The 15894-nt window shown below is 36.9% G+C and overlaps 1 protein-coding gene across 1 annotated transcript in view; it reads right to left on the bottom strand.

The window, feature by feature from the left end:
• Positions 1-15894, bottom strand: part of LOC140152935 (kinetochore-associated protein 1-like) — an 82414-nt gene that overhangs the window by 29646 nt on the left and 36874 nt on the right. Inside the window, exons 23-32 of the mRNA XM_072175487.1 lie at positions 13872-13994; positions 13282-13419; positions 9290-9403; positions 8597-8670; positions 7660-7761; positions 6894-7176; positions 3149-3359; positions 2416-2627; positions 1446-1538; positions 167-295 (exon numbers count right to left, since the gene is read on the bottom strand). Coding sequence (XP_072031588.1) covers positions 167-295; positions 1446-1538; positions 2416-2627; positions 3149-3359; positions 6894-7176; positions 7660-7761; positions 8597-8670; positions 9290-9403; positions 13282-13419; positions 13872-13994 — 1479 coding nt within the window. The remainder of the gene's footprint in view (positions 1-166; positions 296-1445; positions 1539-2415; positions 2628-3148; positions 3360-6893; positions 7177-7659; positions 7762-8596; positions 8671-9289; positions 9404-13281; positions 13420-13871; positions 13995-15894) is intronic.

Raw genomic sequence — 15894 nt, 5'->3', positions numbered from 1 at the left:
TCATAGAATAACCTGAAAAAGCATGTGAAATTGAGCAAGAACATCCCAAAACAGCCAGAAAATAAATAAAAATACATCAATTTTGGTAATTCTGGTTTAAACCTGAAAAAAAATCATGTCCGCTGTAAACATGCACCAAGACAATGTACACATGCATAGAACTTACCAGAAGTTTCCTGTAGTTTTGCCCAGCGCCGGTAGTTAAAGATTGTAGCATACTTAAAGCTGTTTCCTTGGCCAAAACACAGGTGTAGCCCAAGCCTAGCACTTCATCGACATGGCGAGATCCACAGATCTGATAAGAGGAGTGTTGTATTTTTTTGAGGAGAAAAGAGAAATTATGCAGTTTTGCATAAAATAAAGTTGATATCTAATTCAAGTTTTCTTACTTTGTTCAATGGACATTTAAGTTAACCCTCTCCACAAAGGTGTCAACAGCAAAAGACAAGTTCCAAATTTTCATTAAAATTCAAAAATTTCATAATTGTACATTTCCATGCTCATATTTGGAATCAGCATGAAAAATACAAACAAGTGGTTCAGTGGTTCTCTTCAATATTTTGAAAAAAAAGTCTTGACACTTTTTATGTTAAGGCCAGCATGCAGGGTATTAAGTTCTCTTACTTTTGTCAACATCTGTGTTAATACTAATTAAATTAATTGTTTACAATCTTAAGCAGTGTAATGCTGTTGGTTGACCGATTGAAGATTCTCGGTCATTGACTGTGTCCATTTTGTCTTTTCAGGTGTTTCTAGTTGTAAAGAGTCATAAACTGCAAAAATTTCTCGGCCTATAAAAATAATTATGTAAAGCTGAATTTATACTCAATCGCTTTTGCAGAAAAGCGATTCTCACGCATGCAGTGTTTACTTACATTTGCAGAGCGTCAAGCCGATCAATCGATTCAAATCGCTAAGGCAAAAATAACGTCGCTTTTGCAAGTTGAGGAAATCTCAACTTCCCAGCGATATCGCTTGACACGTGAATGTGTCAACCAATCATATACAACCAACTGGATCTATTATTTTGCTAATTAATTTACCTTTCTCGATTATTAACTTTTGGTGATGAATTAATTAAAAGCAATAATTATTGACAGCAACTGATGTTCTAAAAATGTATTTTGTGGCATTTAGAATATTTTAATTGTCGTCTGCAATCGCTATCGCCGTGATAAGTATAAATTCAAAAGCGACGAGCCATGCATCGCAAAATTCGGCGATTGCCCATCGCTTATCAAAAGCATTTAATCGCAATCGCTTGGCGATCGAGTATAAATTCAGCTTAATGCACAATTGTGCTCTGTGATCACTTAATTTTAAAATCATTGATTCTGGATGTCATAAATTTCTTATTGAATTTAAGTAGCTGCCCTAAATCTTTTTGAAACCATGTACTTTGATTTTTGAAGACAGATATCATGATAAAGCTTTCAACTGCTTACCTTCAAGAGTATTGTTGATGTATACATTCTGAGCCTTTCCACAGCCAATTTCCCTATGTCTATGGCAAGCTTATGCTCCCTACCAGCTTGGTTCTGATAAGAAAATAAAGACATTTTAATAAACAGAAGTGCTGGAGTATATTGATGCCTACATGTGCAAATTAGCTTATTGATATACATAATCTATAAATAATCAATAATAAAGTCCAAGAGAAATAGTTGGTGTCAAACCACATAATATTAATTTATTTGCGTAGCAAAAATAAAACACGAATTTTCGGTCATAGACCTTTGTCAAGTGTGAAGACCTTTTGCGTGCCGGAAAACAAAGGAAGATATGAGCACAGAAACGCGCTATAAATATATCTGTAATAACGAAACACAAACTACAGACTACAGAGCACCAGAGGTTTTTATCTTGTCTTATCATCATACCAAGTTCATTCAGATACAATCCATTGCTCCACTTAGGGGGTAGAATAAAATGGTTTGTTCCCACATACCAACCCAACAGGACAGACTGATCATATAGTCTCCCCAATCAATGCAGTGTTGTTGTGGAAATATACCAAACATTAAATTGGGATGAATTGTAACTTTAACCCTGTCAAATTCAACACACAAGATGCCTTCAATTCCATGGCATAGGGAAGGGCAACATTAATTAATTAACAAAGCCCCATGGTCACAAAGTGATCATCCAAAATGTTGCTGTGTGTACAAGGTTTTTTGGCTCTATGTATAGCGCTAATCCAATAATCCTATAGGTATATTGACAGAGAGTGGTGACATGAGGCTACCCATGCCATAACTTACAACCAGCAACCCTGCCCTGGCTCAAAGCACCTCCGACTCCCCAATACCCTCTCTTTTGCCCCTTGCCACACCCATGATGCATGCCCACCAACCACCACCCTCTTCAGCATGCTCACTAATTAATCATTCCTGCAAATCTCTGATTACACCTTACCTTGTCACAAAGTTCCATGCTGCTGGTGTTGGACACAAAATGTTGCAGACATGATCCCAACGAACTTAACAACACTTTTAAGGCAATCTCATATTGGTTATTTTCTTGTAGATGTTGAATAAGACACATGGCAGATGAGCTTACTATCTCCATATGGGAAGGAGTAGAGTCTGGAATAGGTGCTCCATCTTCTTTCTTTACCTCATCTTGGTCTAAAATGACAATATTTCAAGTAACAAGTCTTTAATTAGAGATGACAGTTAGTTATAAGGAGCTAGTATGCTACTGCTGAATCTAGAAATTTCTCCCTTGAGGCATTCAACTTTTATTTTGTATATCAGAGGTGTGAGTGACCGCATATGCTGAAAAGGCTGAAAACCAGCTGGCATAGTTGAACTCTTACACCCTTGGTACATATGTGCTGTTCAGGTTTTCCAAAGTAGGCTTTTAACCAATTTTCTCTCTAAACAATAGGATGTGGGAACTAAAAAGTGGGCTTGTAAACTGCTTGAGAAGATTATTGTGGGCAAATCTAGAGGGCATGATCAATTGAATAAGAAAATTCAAATTATTGAAGGGAATTGCAAAATAAAATATGTGGCATAAGAACTGAAATAAAGTGGAAATTGGAGTTGCATGTCAGTGCAGGGTAGTCAAGCTAACAGATACCCTGTAGACAGACAGACAGACTGACAGATTCATGGGATCTAAAAACAAACAAACAAACATTCACCTGTATTATCCACAAATTTTCTTCCTCCAATGCGATTATGCTGCAGTGGTAACACATTTTCATCTTGAGCTGGTGGTAGGCATGCCATTGTAAACTGATGCACCATTGGCATGGCAATGGACGATTCCATTACCAATGTATCCTCTTTGAAGAAATCATTGAATGGCCAATCTTGGTAGGGATCTTTGGATGTAGATGATGAATTGGTTGTCTGTAGGTAGTAATGGTATACCGTAAACGTTCGCCTAATGGCGCTATGGAGTTCATGGAAATGAGAGAGCGCCATCCCAGTAAAAGCCGACTATTATCACTGATCATTAAGGGTGCGTGTAGTTAAAGGGTGAAACCTATCGACACATACAATTATGAACAATCATGATAATGCGGTAATCATTCACCTGATACGTTGTGGCCCAGTGAGCAGAGCATTAGACTATAGTGCGAGGATAAAGAGAACTTGTGGAGAAGATTGATGGTTCGAATCTCATGCAGTAATTTCTGACAGATTATGATGTCTATCAATGTTTTTTTTTCTGATTTGAGGAAATTTTATTCTCTATTTTCTTGATTTTATCTTTAACATTGTTTATATAATTTTATTATTTTATCTTGTATGTGTCTTTTTTCATGATTCTTTGTTTTTATCGTTTCATTTTAGAGTAACTCAATCCATTCAATCAAATGTTGTAATGAACCTATTTGATTGTATAGGCATTTGTTATGTGTGTGAGACAAATTGTCGCGTCGACAAGTCTTTCAATTCGCAGCAGTGTCCTTGCCTATGCATCAGTGGTCATAAGAGGTATATCATTTTATTCGAAAGGGGGGGGTCCCAAATATACGGGTCATAAAGTCTTGGAAAGAATAATAGGAGGGGTCATAAAATGTTTTATGACCAAAATGTAGGGAGTCACAAGATGACCACAGAAAGTGTGTTATTTTATTCAAAAAGACTGATTTCAATACAATGTTGGGGTTTGGGATCATAACATTTTTGTTGCCGAAATAGGGGGTGCGCAATTTTATTGACGGAGACTTTAGGTAAATTCGGGACCCCCCTTCCGAAAAAAATGATAGCCCTCTAAGAGGATTCAAAAGATAACCTCTGCCCCAATAATCCCTAGCTATATTTGTTTGAAACTGTTCCACGGAGGATGTATCATAATAGGCTCAGTCTTCAAATGATATAAATAAATTTTGAATGAGTAAACGAACAAACTGAATAGAGGCTGTGCATATGACGTATCATCCCGTAAATATGGCGGACTACTCAAACGCATTCAACAAAAGCATGATTGCATCTACCGCGACAGTTCGTCTCACACACATAACAAAATGCACTACGATCAAATAGGTTGATGACAACATTTGATTGAATGGACTGCATTGCGCCATGATTCAGCATCGAAGTGGTTACGTAATTCTCTTGGTTAACCGGATCACGCTACTTTGGTATGCCTTCGAGTGCCATATACTTTATGTGGTGATCATTTCGATCGTGGTTCATTACTCTAGCGCGTGATCCCGTTGACATAGTAACATTACGTAACTTCGATACTGAATTACGGGAAGAAACCGTTCAAATCCTTTGTTTGGAGCCAATCGATAAACGCAAAAAGGCCTCTATATAGCTATCATTGAATACTGGCTAGGATTCCACAACACAATGAGAACATGTTATAAAGAAGCGCTTTGGAAGGCACACAATACCCCAATGGCTTTCCATATTATGTGCACTCAACAACTATTTAGTATCGAAGCCGGTATCGAAGGTTACGTAATGTTACTATGTCAACGGGATCACGCGCTTAAGTAATGAACCACGATCGAAACAAATCAGTACACAAAAAAGGCATACCAAAATAGCGTGATCGTAATGATAGCCATACAAACAGAGCTTGGTTCCGATACCATCACGGAGTTACGTAACTACTTCGTGGTCTGATAGTTATATGATCAATGGTCTGATCTACATGGGTTCGATCCTTTTAAAAAAAAAAAATAGCTGATCATTTATAATGCATAAATGAATAAAGTAATGTAGTGTATTTGAAACATTGAGGCCGTTCTTTTTTTCAAAGGTCATTTAAAATTAAATTAAATTAAAAAAAATATCACAATATTCGTTCGTAAAATGGGGACAAAATCCAAAAACATTTCTTGACCCTTCATCACATAAAAGTGGGGGCAGAAATCAAGATTCGAACCAGTACCATTCACCATTCAAGGCGCACCCTCTACCGACTGAGCTAACCGGTCAGACAATAGAAGGGTGTAATTTTGAACTGAAGAATATTAAAAAATATGAAGAAATTACAATGTTATAAAAAGATTTACCAAAATGAGTTAGGTATAACGTATGAATCGATTTACAAATTAAGTCCAATGGCACTTTGAGAAAGCTGCTCTAGCAACTAACCTAGTGACCTAAAGTATTGGGTCATGTCACGATATTTTTTTCTGAGGCATTATGTCCAGGTTGCTCAATTTAACATACACGTATCCTTAATGCTGTTGAGATTTTACAATGATGGCGCTCTCACATTTCTAAGAATCCAAAAGCGCCATTAGGCGAACGTTTACGGTATATGCATTTATCAACAGTTATGAGTTCAACCAATGTAAGCAGTGCTTCACTTACAGCATGCATAAAGAAACAAATATGTAATGAGATAAAAAGTGTTTTTTTCTAGGGACATTTTCTTTGCAATGTGCTACTTCTGTGTTTCTTAAGAATAAAAACAAAACTAAAACACCCACACACACCCAGATAATTTTTTTAATTGAAAACCCCAGTTTTATTTTAAAGCGTTAAATGCTTAAGAGACACATGTTTTGAAATAATTTCTCAAAGTTTGGACACTATTGGAAAAATAATAAAATAATTTGTGTTCACCATAGAACTTTCCCACCACATACATGTGGCATATACAGCGTAGGATGCAGATGCGAACACATGTTATTGCACAAACGTGATTGGTCAGTTCTGAAAATGTTGCAGTTGCACCGTACCAAGAGTTCCATGTTGAACACGAAATTAGCTATTTTCCTATAACAAAATCATCAAGGTAAAAAATAAAAAAAAGAAAAAGAAAAGATAATTTTTAAAAGTATTCAAAGATAATCGACTTTTCCCCACTAAATGGATATATGTAATAATTTTGTCAACGTAGCCCAACTAACTGCCAGCAACTCAGAATGCTGGATGGTTTGGGGCAATAAACCAATCTTGACCAGCCTCACTAAGAGCTGTCTACTTTTTCTATTAACTGTTGCTGTAAACCTTTACTGAGATTTCAGTGCAAAAAAAAAGAAGGAAAATCCATAATAACTTGGCAGCTATCCTTATTCTTCTTCTTCTTCTTGAAGAGGTTCATTAGGTTTGTAGAAACTCATAATATACATTTCATCTTGTCAAAACCAAAAGTTATTTTAGAACTGACCTGACAGTTTTGACCATCTTGGGTGATGGCCATCTTCAGAGTGATGTTTTTCTCTCCACCTTCTGTTTACCAACAGAGGGCTCACCAGCGCCCAGAAGTGGGTCGTATACGTGACTAAGGTAATGGGCCCCCTCTCACTCTGAAGATGGCCATCGCCCAAGATGGCCGAAACTGACAGGTCAGTAAATAACTTTTGGTTTTGACAAGATGAAATGTATATTATACCCTTATTCTTACAAAGATCTGCTCCACAATGGCAAACTGAATACAGCTGTCAATAATATATACCATCTACTTATTACCTGCACAGTAAAACCATAGTCTCCACTCTCACACTGGTTATCAACCTGTGATGCCATACGTAGATGCTTACAGAGTTCTAAGCAGTCACACAAGCAATCATTATCACAGTAGGTTGCAGCTTTCTGAGCTAAGCTTAACATGTCCGTCATCATGCTGTTATCAGTACCCTGTGTGGCAGCCAGTACTTTGGGGTTCTCCTCTGACCATAGTTTGCATAGTATGTGTATGATGGTGTACAACGTCTTGGCCACGTTAGTGTCCATTATCTCACTAGACAAATCCCTGGTGGGGAGAATCAACAGTTACCATCAAATTTGTGTCAAAAGTTATTTTCAAATGGACAAGATGATTAATATTGTTTATCAAGTATCTGGTCAAATTTAGAAAAAAAGTTATCTGTGAGAATTGGTGTTTTGGTTATCAAATCATAAATAAGGGCCTATTCCAGGACTATTTGATGAGCTGAATTTAACTTCTTTGTGTCATATTTGGGGAAATTTTGAGGCTTTTTGGAGATTACAAACATTGATTCCATTTGCCAGGTCAATTTTAACTATCACCATTCAATTTTTAAAATCTATGGCTACCTTGACCTTGGTCTGGTCTACCAGTGTTGCTTTATAGCTGTGAAAATTGCATTTGAATAGCTACCATTTTACACAGTTAAGCACAGGGGAATATTTAAGTGGTATGGACCCATAATATAAACTTCACCATTAGAAGGATAAAAGTTTGTAGTTTTTTATGTACAGTTATTGCACTTACTTTGCCATTCTCAAAGCCGTTTGTACCTCTCCTGTTTTTGCAGCCGTGATGGCTAGCTGACCAAGTATTTCATTGGAACTAAACTTCAACAGTTCCCCAAGTCTGGAATGAAAAGAACAAGTACGTAATGTCAGTAAAGTATCATGGTGATTGTGGAATATAGTCACAATAGTATTAAAAGCAACCACCTGCACCTCTCATTGGGACAAGTAATGGCTATTTACTTGTTAGATGTATTAATTTTTTAAAGCGCAATGCTTTATAGTGTGCTATATAGACAGGCATAAATCCACAAGAATCAGCACAATTAATAGGTTCTCGCTTACCACTGTGGCCCAAGGCCCAAATACCATTTACCAACAAAAAGAGATTTGCTGCTAAGAAGCGCACACCCTATACACCATCATATCATATCATATCATATCAATAAACCATCATATCCAGAATAAGCTCCCAGAGTTCTCGTCCGGGTAACAGAGACAATAAGAAATAAGTTCCTTGCCCAGGGGAATTTCAAGCTCAATTATTCCACAAGAACAAACATGGACTGTGTCGGGGATCAAACTCACATCACCAAACGCCAATTAAGGCCTTACTGATCAAGATAAATTGACTGCAAATGAGGAACAAGGTGCTAGTGGTATGGAATTAACAAGTTCAGGAACGTGGTCTTCAATTGACCTAAATTGTATTTGTGTGCTTTATAGCAATGTTAAAGAAGATCAACACACCCAACACATATTCCCAATTGGAAAATTCAAGCATTTGCCAGAGAGTTATGAATCCCCACTTACAGGCTGAACTGGTCAGCATTACCAGAGATTGAAGTTTCTTTAACATTTTAAATCTGAACAAATTCTCACAACACTTTCCCAATTAGCTCAAATCAAAACCTGTTTAACTTTATGTTCCTTACTAAATGACAAAATGTACTCACCGAATCATTAGGCTGAAATTCTTCTTTGAATCACTTTCTCTGGAGTTGCGTTCACTTCCCAGAGATGTCTTCTCCTATGGATGAGGTTACAAAAATAAAGTCATAGAATTTTAATGTCTTTATGTTACACGTGCTTTAGTTTAGAGGTTACCAAAGTGATTGATCACCTCAAAGTTCTTCTAAACTTTACAGCACCATTGGCAAACCCCATATCAAAATTGTGTCCAAACCCCACCTTTAAATTGATTGGTCTTGTAACATTTAAAACTCACTTGTTGGAAACCACATATCATATATTAAGTATAAAGTTTACTATTATGCTACTTTAAGGCAAGTCGGAACATTCAGGTCATATGTTTCTAGTTTTTCTTAATAACACAGTTTATTTCTGCAGAGTAATATACTGATCTATAGAAAATCGAGGCAAGGAATCCACTGTTCACATTTATATTTCCATATGTATTGCAGTTATTGCAGTTTTGAGTTAGGACAAATAATAGGTAAAAACAGAAGTTTTTGCTATTTCCACCCTCTCAGTGAAAATCATGCACATGGGAGGAAAATAAAATGAGCCTTTCCCTATAAGTGTGGTTTTATTTTGTCAATATTATAGCACAGACACCATTAGCTTAGGCACCTCTCCCGACTCGCCTTAACAGACAGCAAGCAGTGGTGACTTTTCCTGCAACTTACCCCAGATTTGAATTGTTGATTTGTATAGAACTTGACAAAGTACTGGATGAGCAGCGACTTGCGCACAGTCTCATCTCGGAAACGTAGCACGCTAAGAAATTCACCATATTCAATCTGAAAGAAGAAGAAAAATGAAATATTTGATATCATATCTGATCAATGTTGTTTGTTAACCGTTTATTTTTTCAAATAATAAAAAAAAAAATATGTTGAGGGTAATGTCATAATGGTAAAAAATCAATTCATTATAAAATTTAAATACTTTCCAGTTGTGTGCTCAATTATAGATGCACAAAAACCTATGCATATATATGTGTGTCAATATAAGCCTGAAGGTTATTAGATATTTAAATGAATGGCCCAAATGCTACAAGAGTTGAGATTATGTGAAAGCTCTGCAGAGATGATATCTGGTATTATCAATAATCATAAATCCTCAACTACCTGAAAAAGTCATGAAAATTAAATTTTTCCTACACTTTTGCATAATAATTGCCAACAAAACGTTTCCTGAAAAAGGCATCTCTGACTCTGGCAAATCTTTTACCTCTGCAACATATGAGAACAAAAGCTACACTGCCGCCTAGAAGTTGTATCGCACTCACTGACCCACTACCCTGGGAGAATACACCGGGTACCCATTAAGCACTGTACTACAGCATGTGTGCAGTATGTGTGTAACCTTTCGTGGGCACAGAGAATTTTCTGGGGCATTCAACTTTTATTTAATAAATTTATCCTAATATTATTATTAGTTTCCTCTATTTTAATTAAATATTTGAAAACATGGGATATTATTTATGAACAATGTTACCTTTGTAATTTATTGGGTAGTCTTAAAAAAATGACTGTTGGGTTTGTTTGTTTTATTAGCCTGTAGTGCTCAACAGGCAATGTGGTAGCCCTTTGCAGTGATCACTATAGGGCAGCGTTTTGTCATTGTGTCTGATAAATTGTGAATAACTTCTAGACTTGAGCTGGGGTGTCCCACTTCTTGGTTTATTTGCCATGGTACCCTCCTCTTGTTGCTTCTTAATAAAATTAATGTGAACAGCCAAAATTCTGATATATCAAATCTCCTAGCAATTTCTCAGTTAGAAATTGGTGATCAGATTGAGAAAATACCAAAATTTGGCCTTTCTGAAAGTCAGAAAATTATTTACTGTGGCACACCGTCATCATCCCTATATCTTCGTGTTAAAAATTGCCGTGGTAGTACGATGAATCCTTACGTTTTTCAACAACTACGCATGGTGATTTTGTTCGAGATAGGCCGTATGCGACTCAGGCTATGCATACAATTTGAGATTTTGAGAGTCGGCCACACTGTTTCTATTCTATGTTTTACCTTTTTCGCATGATCAGTATATGGCTGGCGTAACCGCCATTAACGTGGAGCTGCTACGCCAGTAGCTTACTTTTTCGCTTCATGGAGCTAAATTGACCAATCATGTTAGATCTTTTCATTACACGGAGCCAGTTGATGCATCATCGTTCCAGAGAGAGAAAACTCTTGCCAAAATTAATGTTTACTATGTGGATTTTAAATGAATCGAATGTAAATAAACCACAAACAGTTGTACAGGATCAATACCATTGTTTGATTAGTGTATAGTCAATGTTACCTTGCATGCATGTGCCATGTGTGTGGCGTGTTTGTTTGTTTGTTTGTCTACTGTGTCAGGCCAGGATCACTGACACCCACGGTACTGATACTGTCATACTATGACGGTGATCATATTGTTGAATGTTGTTGACTTTAAAATAATCATGATGCAGTCATGTCTACAGTAGAATTCACCACGACCTTTGAAGGACTTAAACCCCATTAAAAGCTATTAAACCAAGATAACACTCAATGAAAACAGCTCAACTATGTTACATCAGATCTTCTCTGGTTAAATACACACTGCACTTGTGTCTGTTTTACCTGTGCAATGAACAATGAGCTGGTATAATAGTTTCAGTTGGGTGAATGATTATAAAGCGAACGCAAGGTAACTGTCTGGGCTTTTGTTTACGAAATGAGTTAACCATTGTTAACCAGCGTTCTTGAAAATGAGAAGCATAATGGTTTGCAGACTTAACACGGTTTAGAAATAATTTGTTCATATTTTTTGGTGTTATCTGTCGTTTACATATCCTTCCTAAAACACAAAAGTACCAATATTTCCAAACACCTAAATTAGCTAAAAATTTAGGAAATGTTACAAAACTATATTTTCTCGAATTTCAGAGAATACTTTAAATATTGGCTGGTTATTTTTTACACAGTGACGTCATATAGGCAATGGCATAATACTTCTAACATACACTAGATCACGCGTCAATGGTGAGCACACTGAGTATTGTGTATAGGAAAACGGGCAGTACCGTAACTACAGTAGGCCTATGTATGGCCTACTACTAGTATATAAAGTAAATCCGAACTGGTTTGCTTAAGGTCGAATCCCGCAAGCCACTGCGCGCAGATGTACAAATCAGCTCCCGGCGATACACTGCAGATCGCAGAATTGTGTGCATGGTTTACCACCACTCTGCCTAGCTATATAGTTGTGTACAATACTGTATGAGTTTCTTGTGAGTGCATGTCCATCTTAATAATAAGTCGGTTCGTACTTTTCATAAATTACTTTTTGAATCATAACTATCGTGACCGAGGATATCTTGCAATTACGTGAAGCTCGTCTGGCAAATTCTTAATGACTAAATTCGCTTCACGTAATGAGTAAGTCGTACTTGATTGGTCAGTTTTACCTCCGAGTAATGAAAAACTCTAACATGATTGGTCAATTTGGCTCCACGGAGCAAAAAGTCAGCTACGCGTAGCAGCTCCACGTTGTGGCGGTTGCGGCCTACCATATCAGTATCCCATATGATATTTCTATTGTAAGAAAATTTTATTTGTTGTCACGTAAATCACAGGTTTCGTTTAAATTAACTACCTGGAAATTAAATTAACTAATTAGTGAGGACCGGTATTTTGCTGTGGATATGTTTAACTGCAATTTGCGGGTAAAAAATTTGAAATCCTGAGTAAAAATTTTGATCATATTCAACTCTTTGAGAAAAAATTTATATAAAAGAATGCATGTAAAATCCAGCTGCAATACAATGTACATTATTGACACACTATCACTCTCTTTATCTACGGCAATAATAGAATATCGATTTCAATCGAATTGAATACGATGCTCAGTTTTGAGTTTGTAGTTGACTACTAAGCGACCTAAGCGATCGATTGCTAGCCAATCAGATAGAACTCCTTTTCTTGCGTTCGGTGAAATACCAGTCGCCCGTCGCTCACCAACGGAGTATTAAATTTATATTTATCGTATAGGAAGTCGACACTGTGTGTGGTGGTTTACCCTGATCAAAACTAATGGGATGATGATTGCCCTACTTTTCCCCTAACCTAGGTGAACACGCACTCCCTTCAAGTTGTCTACCCTGGGCCAGTGAGCTGCTGCATGCTGCCCAGGGTTGCTGCGTGTAGAATTTGGCTGGTTCGCAGTGTTACTGCAACAACTTCTATGGCAAATTACACTTCTGAAAAATCACCTAGTATCAGCCAAATTGTGTTTATAAATATTCAATGACCTCATTTTCTAAGTATTTTGAGGTCCTAGGAACATGTTGAAATCAACTGCGCATGTGATTTATCAATCAGTATCTACTGAGTTGGCAGTTTAAAATCCCATGTCACAGAGCCCCATTGAGTGAAGTTGCCGATAATAAGGTCATGAATAAGTAATGAGCAAATCTGAATGGGATTTTTGTGTGTAGATTTCAACTCCTTGGAAAAAAAGTTTATTTTGGAAGGGTTATGCACTAGAGGGTCATAGAAAGTTGAATTTATTAATGTAAAAGGGTCAAGGAACTGTTACAGACAAAATTTGATACAAGTTGTATAGCATTTATTACAGTGTTGAGCATCTGTTAGGATTGTGTGTAGTGCGATTACACTTCTAGGCGGCAATGTACATACATACCTGTAATGCCAATATACATTTAAGATCCAACTGCAATTGTTCCCATTCTATCCTTTCTGCTGAATCATCAGTTTTAGATAGTAGAAAGTGCAGCATGGTCACTGCTCCTTGAGTGATCAGTTGAGTCTCTTCAATACACTGCAGAATAAAACATGAAATAAACCAACAGAACGAGTTATGCTCATGCAAGCAAATCCAATTGATAAGATGGTACAGTGAGCCCTACGCTATATATATGATCCAACCTCAGGGTGATGAGCTTTATAGTGCACTGTCAGACATACATGGCCAACACTTTCCAGAAAGTCGCTGATCACAACGTATGGTGGCCCAAATCATTACATAACCATTCCAAGGATGAGTAGATTACCATTAGCACAAGTTTGTATCGACCTATATAAACCATCGCATCCAGGATCAGCTCCCCAAGTTTTGTACAGATAGAGCAGGGTTAGCAGCAAGTAGACACTGCAGGGGGATCCAGCCTGAGTCAAGGCCTTACCGATTAATCTAACTGGACTGAACAAATTTATAAAAACACTTTATGAATAGACTGCAGATCCTTATAATATAAAAACCACCCCTCATACCTCTTGGTTCATGTTACATATAGATGACTGGAGCATGACTTCTGCCCACTTGATAGTCTTTCTGCAGTATAATCTGGCTTCTGGAACTGGTAATGTCTGTAACAAATTCACTGCTTCTTCAAGCTGCAATGCAAAGCGTAATACAATGTTTATACTTGCTTAAGGTTTTATTGTCGTCACAAGATTCGACTTGACTATTGCACCTGTTTTCAAGGCGTGCGTACGCCGCGTTGTGTTCGGCGTTGCGTTGCAGACATCGCAGAGAACGATGCGTGTTGTGCGTGTCAATGCTATTTTTGCGCACCGGCGATAACTAGGGCCAAAAAATAAAGAAAACAATGTTTGCTGAGCGCAAAAAAAGTGGCCGCTTCTAATATATTAAATACAACATCTGCAAACCAAATCTTGCCAGCGTGCTTCCAGTAATAACGGACCTGGACCCCCTCCTCAAAGTAGGCCTACGACAGTAGGGTCCAATAGATGGTATGAAGTTATAGGCCTACCAAAGAAACACAGAATCAGGGTGTTTTTTTTAACATTAGGCCTAAACGAGTGTTGGTTAAATTGGTTAATTCGTTTTTGGCCTAAATGTTGGGCAAGCAGTACGGCATATTATAGGCCTATTAAAGGTTATACGTTTGTAGAACGTTTCATAATGAAACACACTACAACAAAATTAAAAACATGTTGTGAAAATTTTATTGTAGACATATATGGTAACATTGTTCCAACTTAGAATATGTTTTGCACCAAGTGTTCAATGTTTTTGATTGTTATTTTAAAAATGTTGTAAATAAAAATTTATAATCCAACATTTAAACGTTTAAAGCCCTTTGTGTTATTGGGTCAAGACCTACTACGCGCACTGAATTCATAATGCATGCGATATAGACAACACCATCAAAACTATTTGGTTTCAAAAAAATGTGTCATACATTTACAAAAATAATATCATAATTGGCCAAAGGTTTTTCTACAGCTATAGGCAACCCAGCGTTTAACTTTGCTTTAATTGAACTGCAACCATTGATGATATGAATCTACCTCGAGATAATTCCGTAGGCTTATAGTTTTTGTGACCAAAAAGTTTTCCTCTCGGTAAACGGCATTAAGCATGCTAAGTAGGCCTATGCCTATAATAATTGTAGGCCTATTATAGTCAAACACTTCCGCCCATGGTATCAAACGCTTCGCTTTAACATGTTTAAAAAATCCTCTTTTTGGTCATTCGAGTCAGGTGAACATAAAGCTGAAAATAACTCACTTTGTGTAACTTGATAACTCTTTGGCCCAATATCGTTGCAGAACGGGAGTCTTTCTTACACCCGTTTGTGACCAAAATACACCAAATTTGAATTAGGCTAAGAATTTTTTTAATTCTTAGCCTAATTCTTAAAAGGCTTCATTAAGTCTGTTATAGTCGACATTGTTATAATTGTTCCTAATTATGGTAACTTTTTTTTACAGTGAAAACTTTCCTGCGTAAACAGACAATTTCTTTTTTGTGGCCATATGCGTAAATGAACACTGATCCGGCATCAGATCGCGCTTCAAACCAGCGTGTTGGTACGCACCAAAATATCCACGTACGCAATTAACTGCGTATGGTGTCGCAGAAAAAATGCATTTTTGACCTATTTTGGTAAATTTACGCGAAAACAAGGTCCGGTACCCCCAATTTTTTTTGCGCGATTTTACAGAGCTTTTTCTTTTTCATAACATATATAAAATTAAAAAAAATTTGTCTCGACAATTTTTTTATACAACGCAAAAGGTGGTATATTTTGGGCAAATTGCTGATTTTGCCATTGAAGTGTACAGAGATTTTTGGAAATGTACACCTCTTTTAAAACAGCTGTAGCTCAAAAGTGAGGTCTAGCACCCCCTGTTTTTTTTCCTGATTTATTATCTACACATATTAATGTACAAAATATGTCAATTTTAAAAAATTTCGTCGATAGGTTTAGTTACGACGGTAAAACCTTAAACGAAAGATCATGATGCATGTTATCTGGAAGTGATT

The sequence above is a fragment of the Amphiura filiformis genome, chromosome 5 (assembly GCF_039555335.1).
Source record: "Amphiura filiformis chromosome 5, Afil_fr2py, whole genome shotgun sequence".
Taxonomy (NCBI): Eukaryota; Metazoa; Echinodermata; class Ophiuroidea; order Amphilepidida; family Amphiuridae; genus Amphiura; species Amphiura filiformis.
Note: the sequence above shows the minus strand (reverse complement) of the source record. Positions and strands in the feature narration are given on the sequence as shown.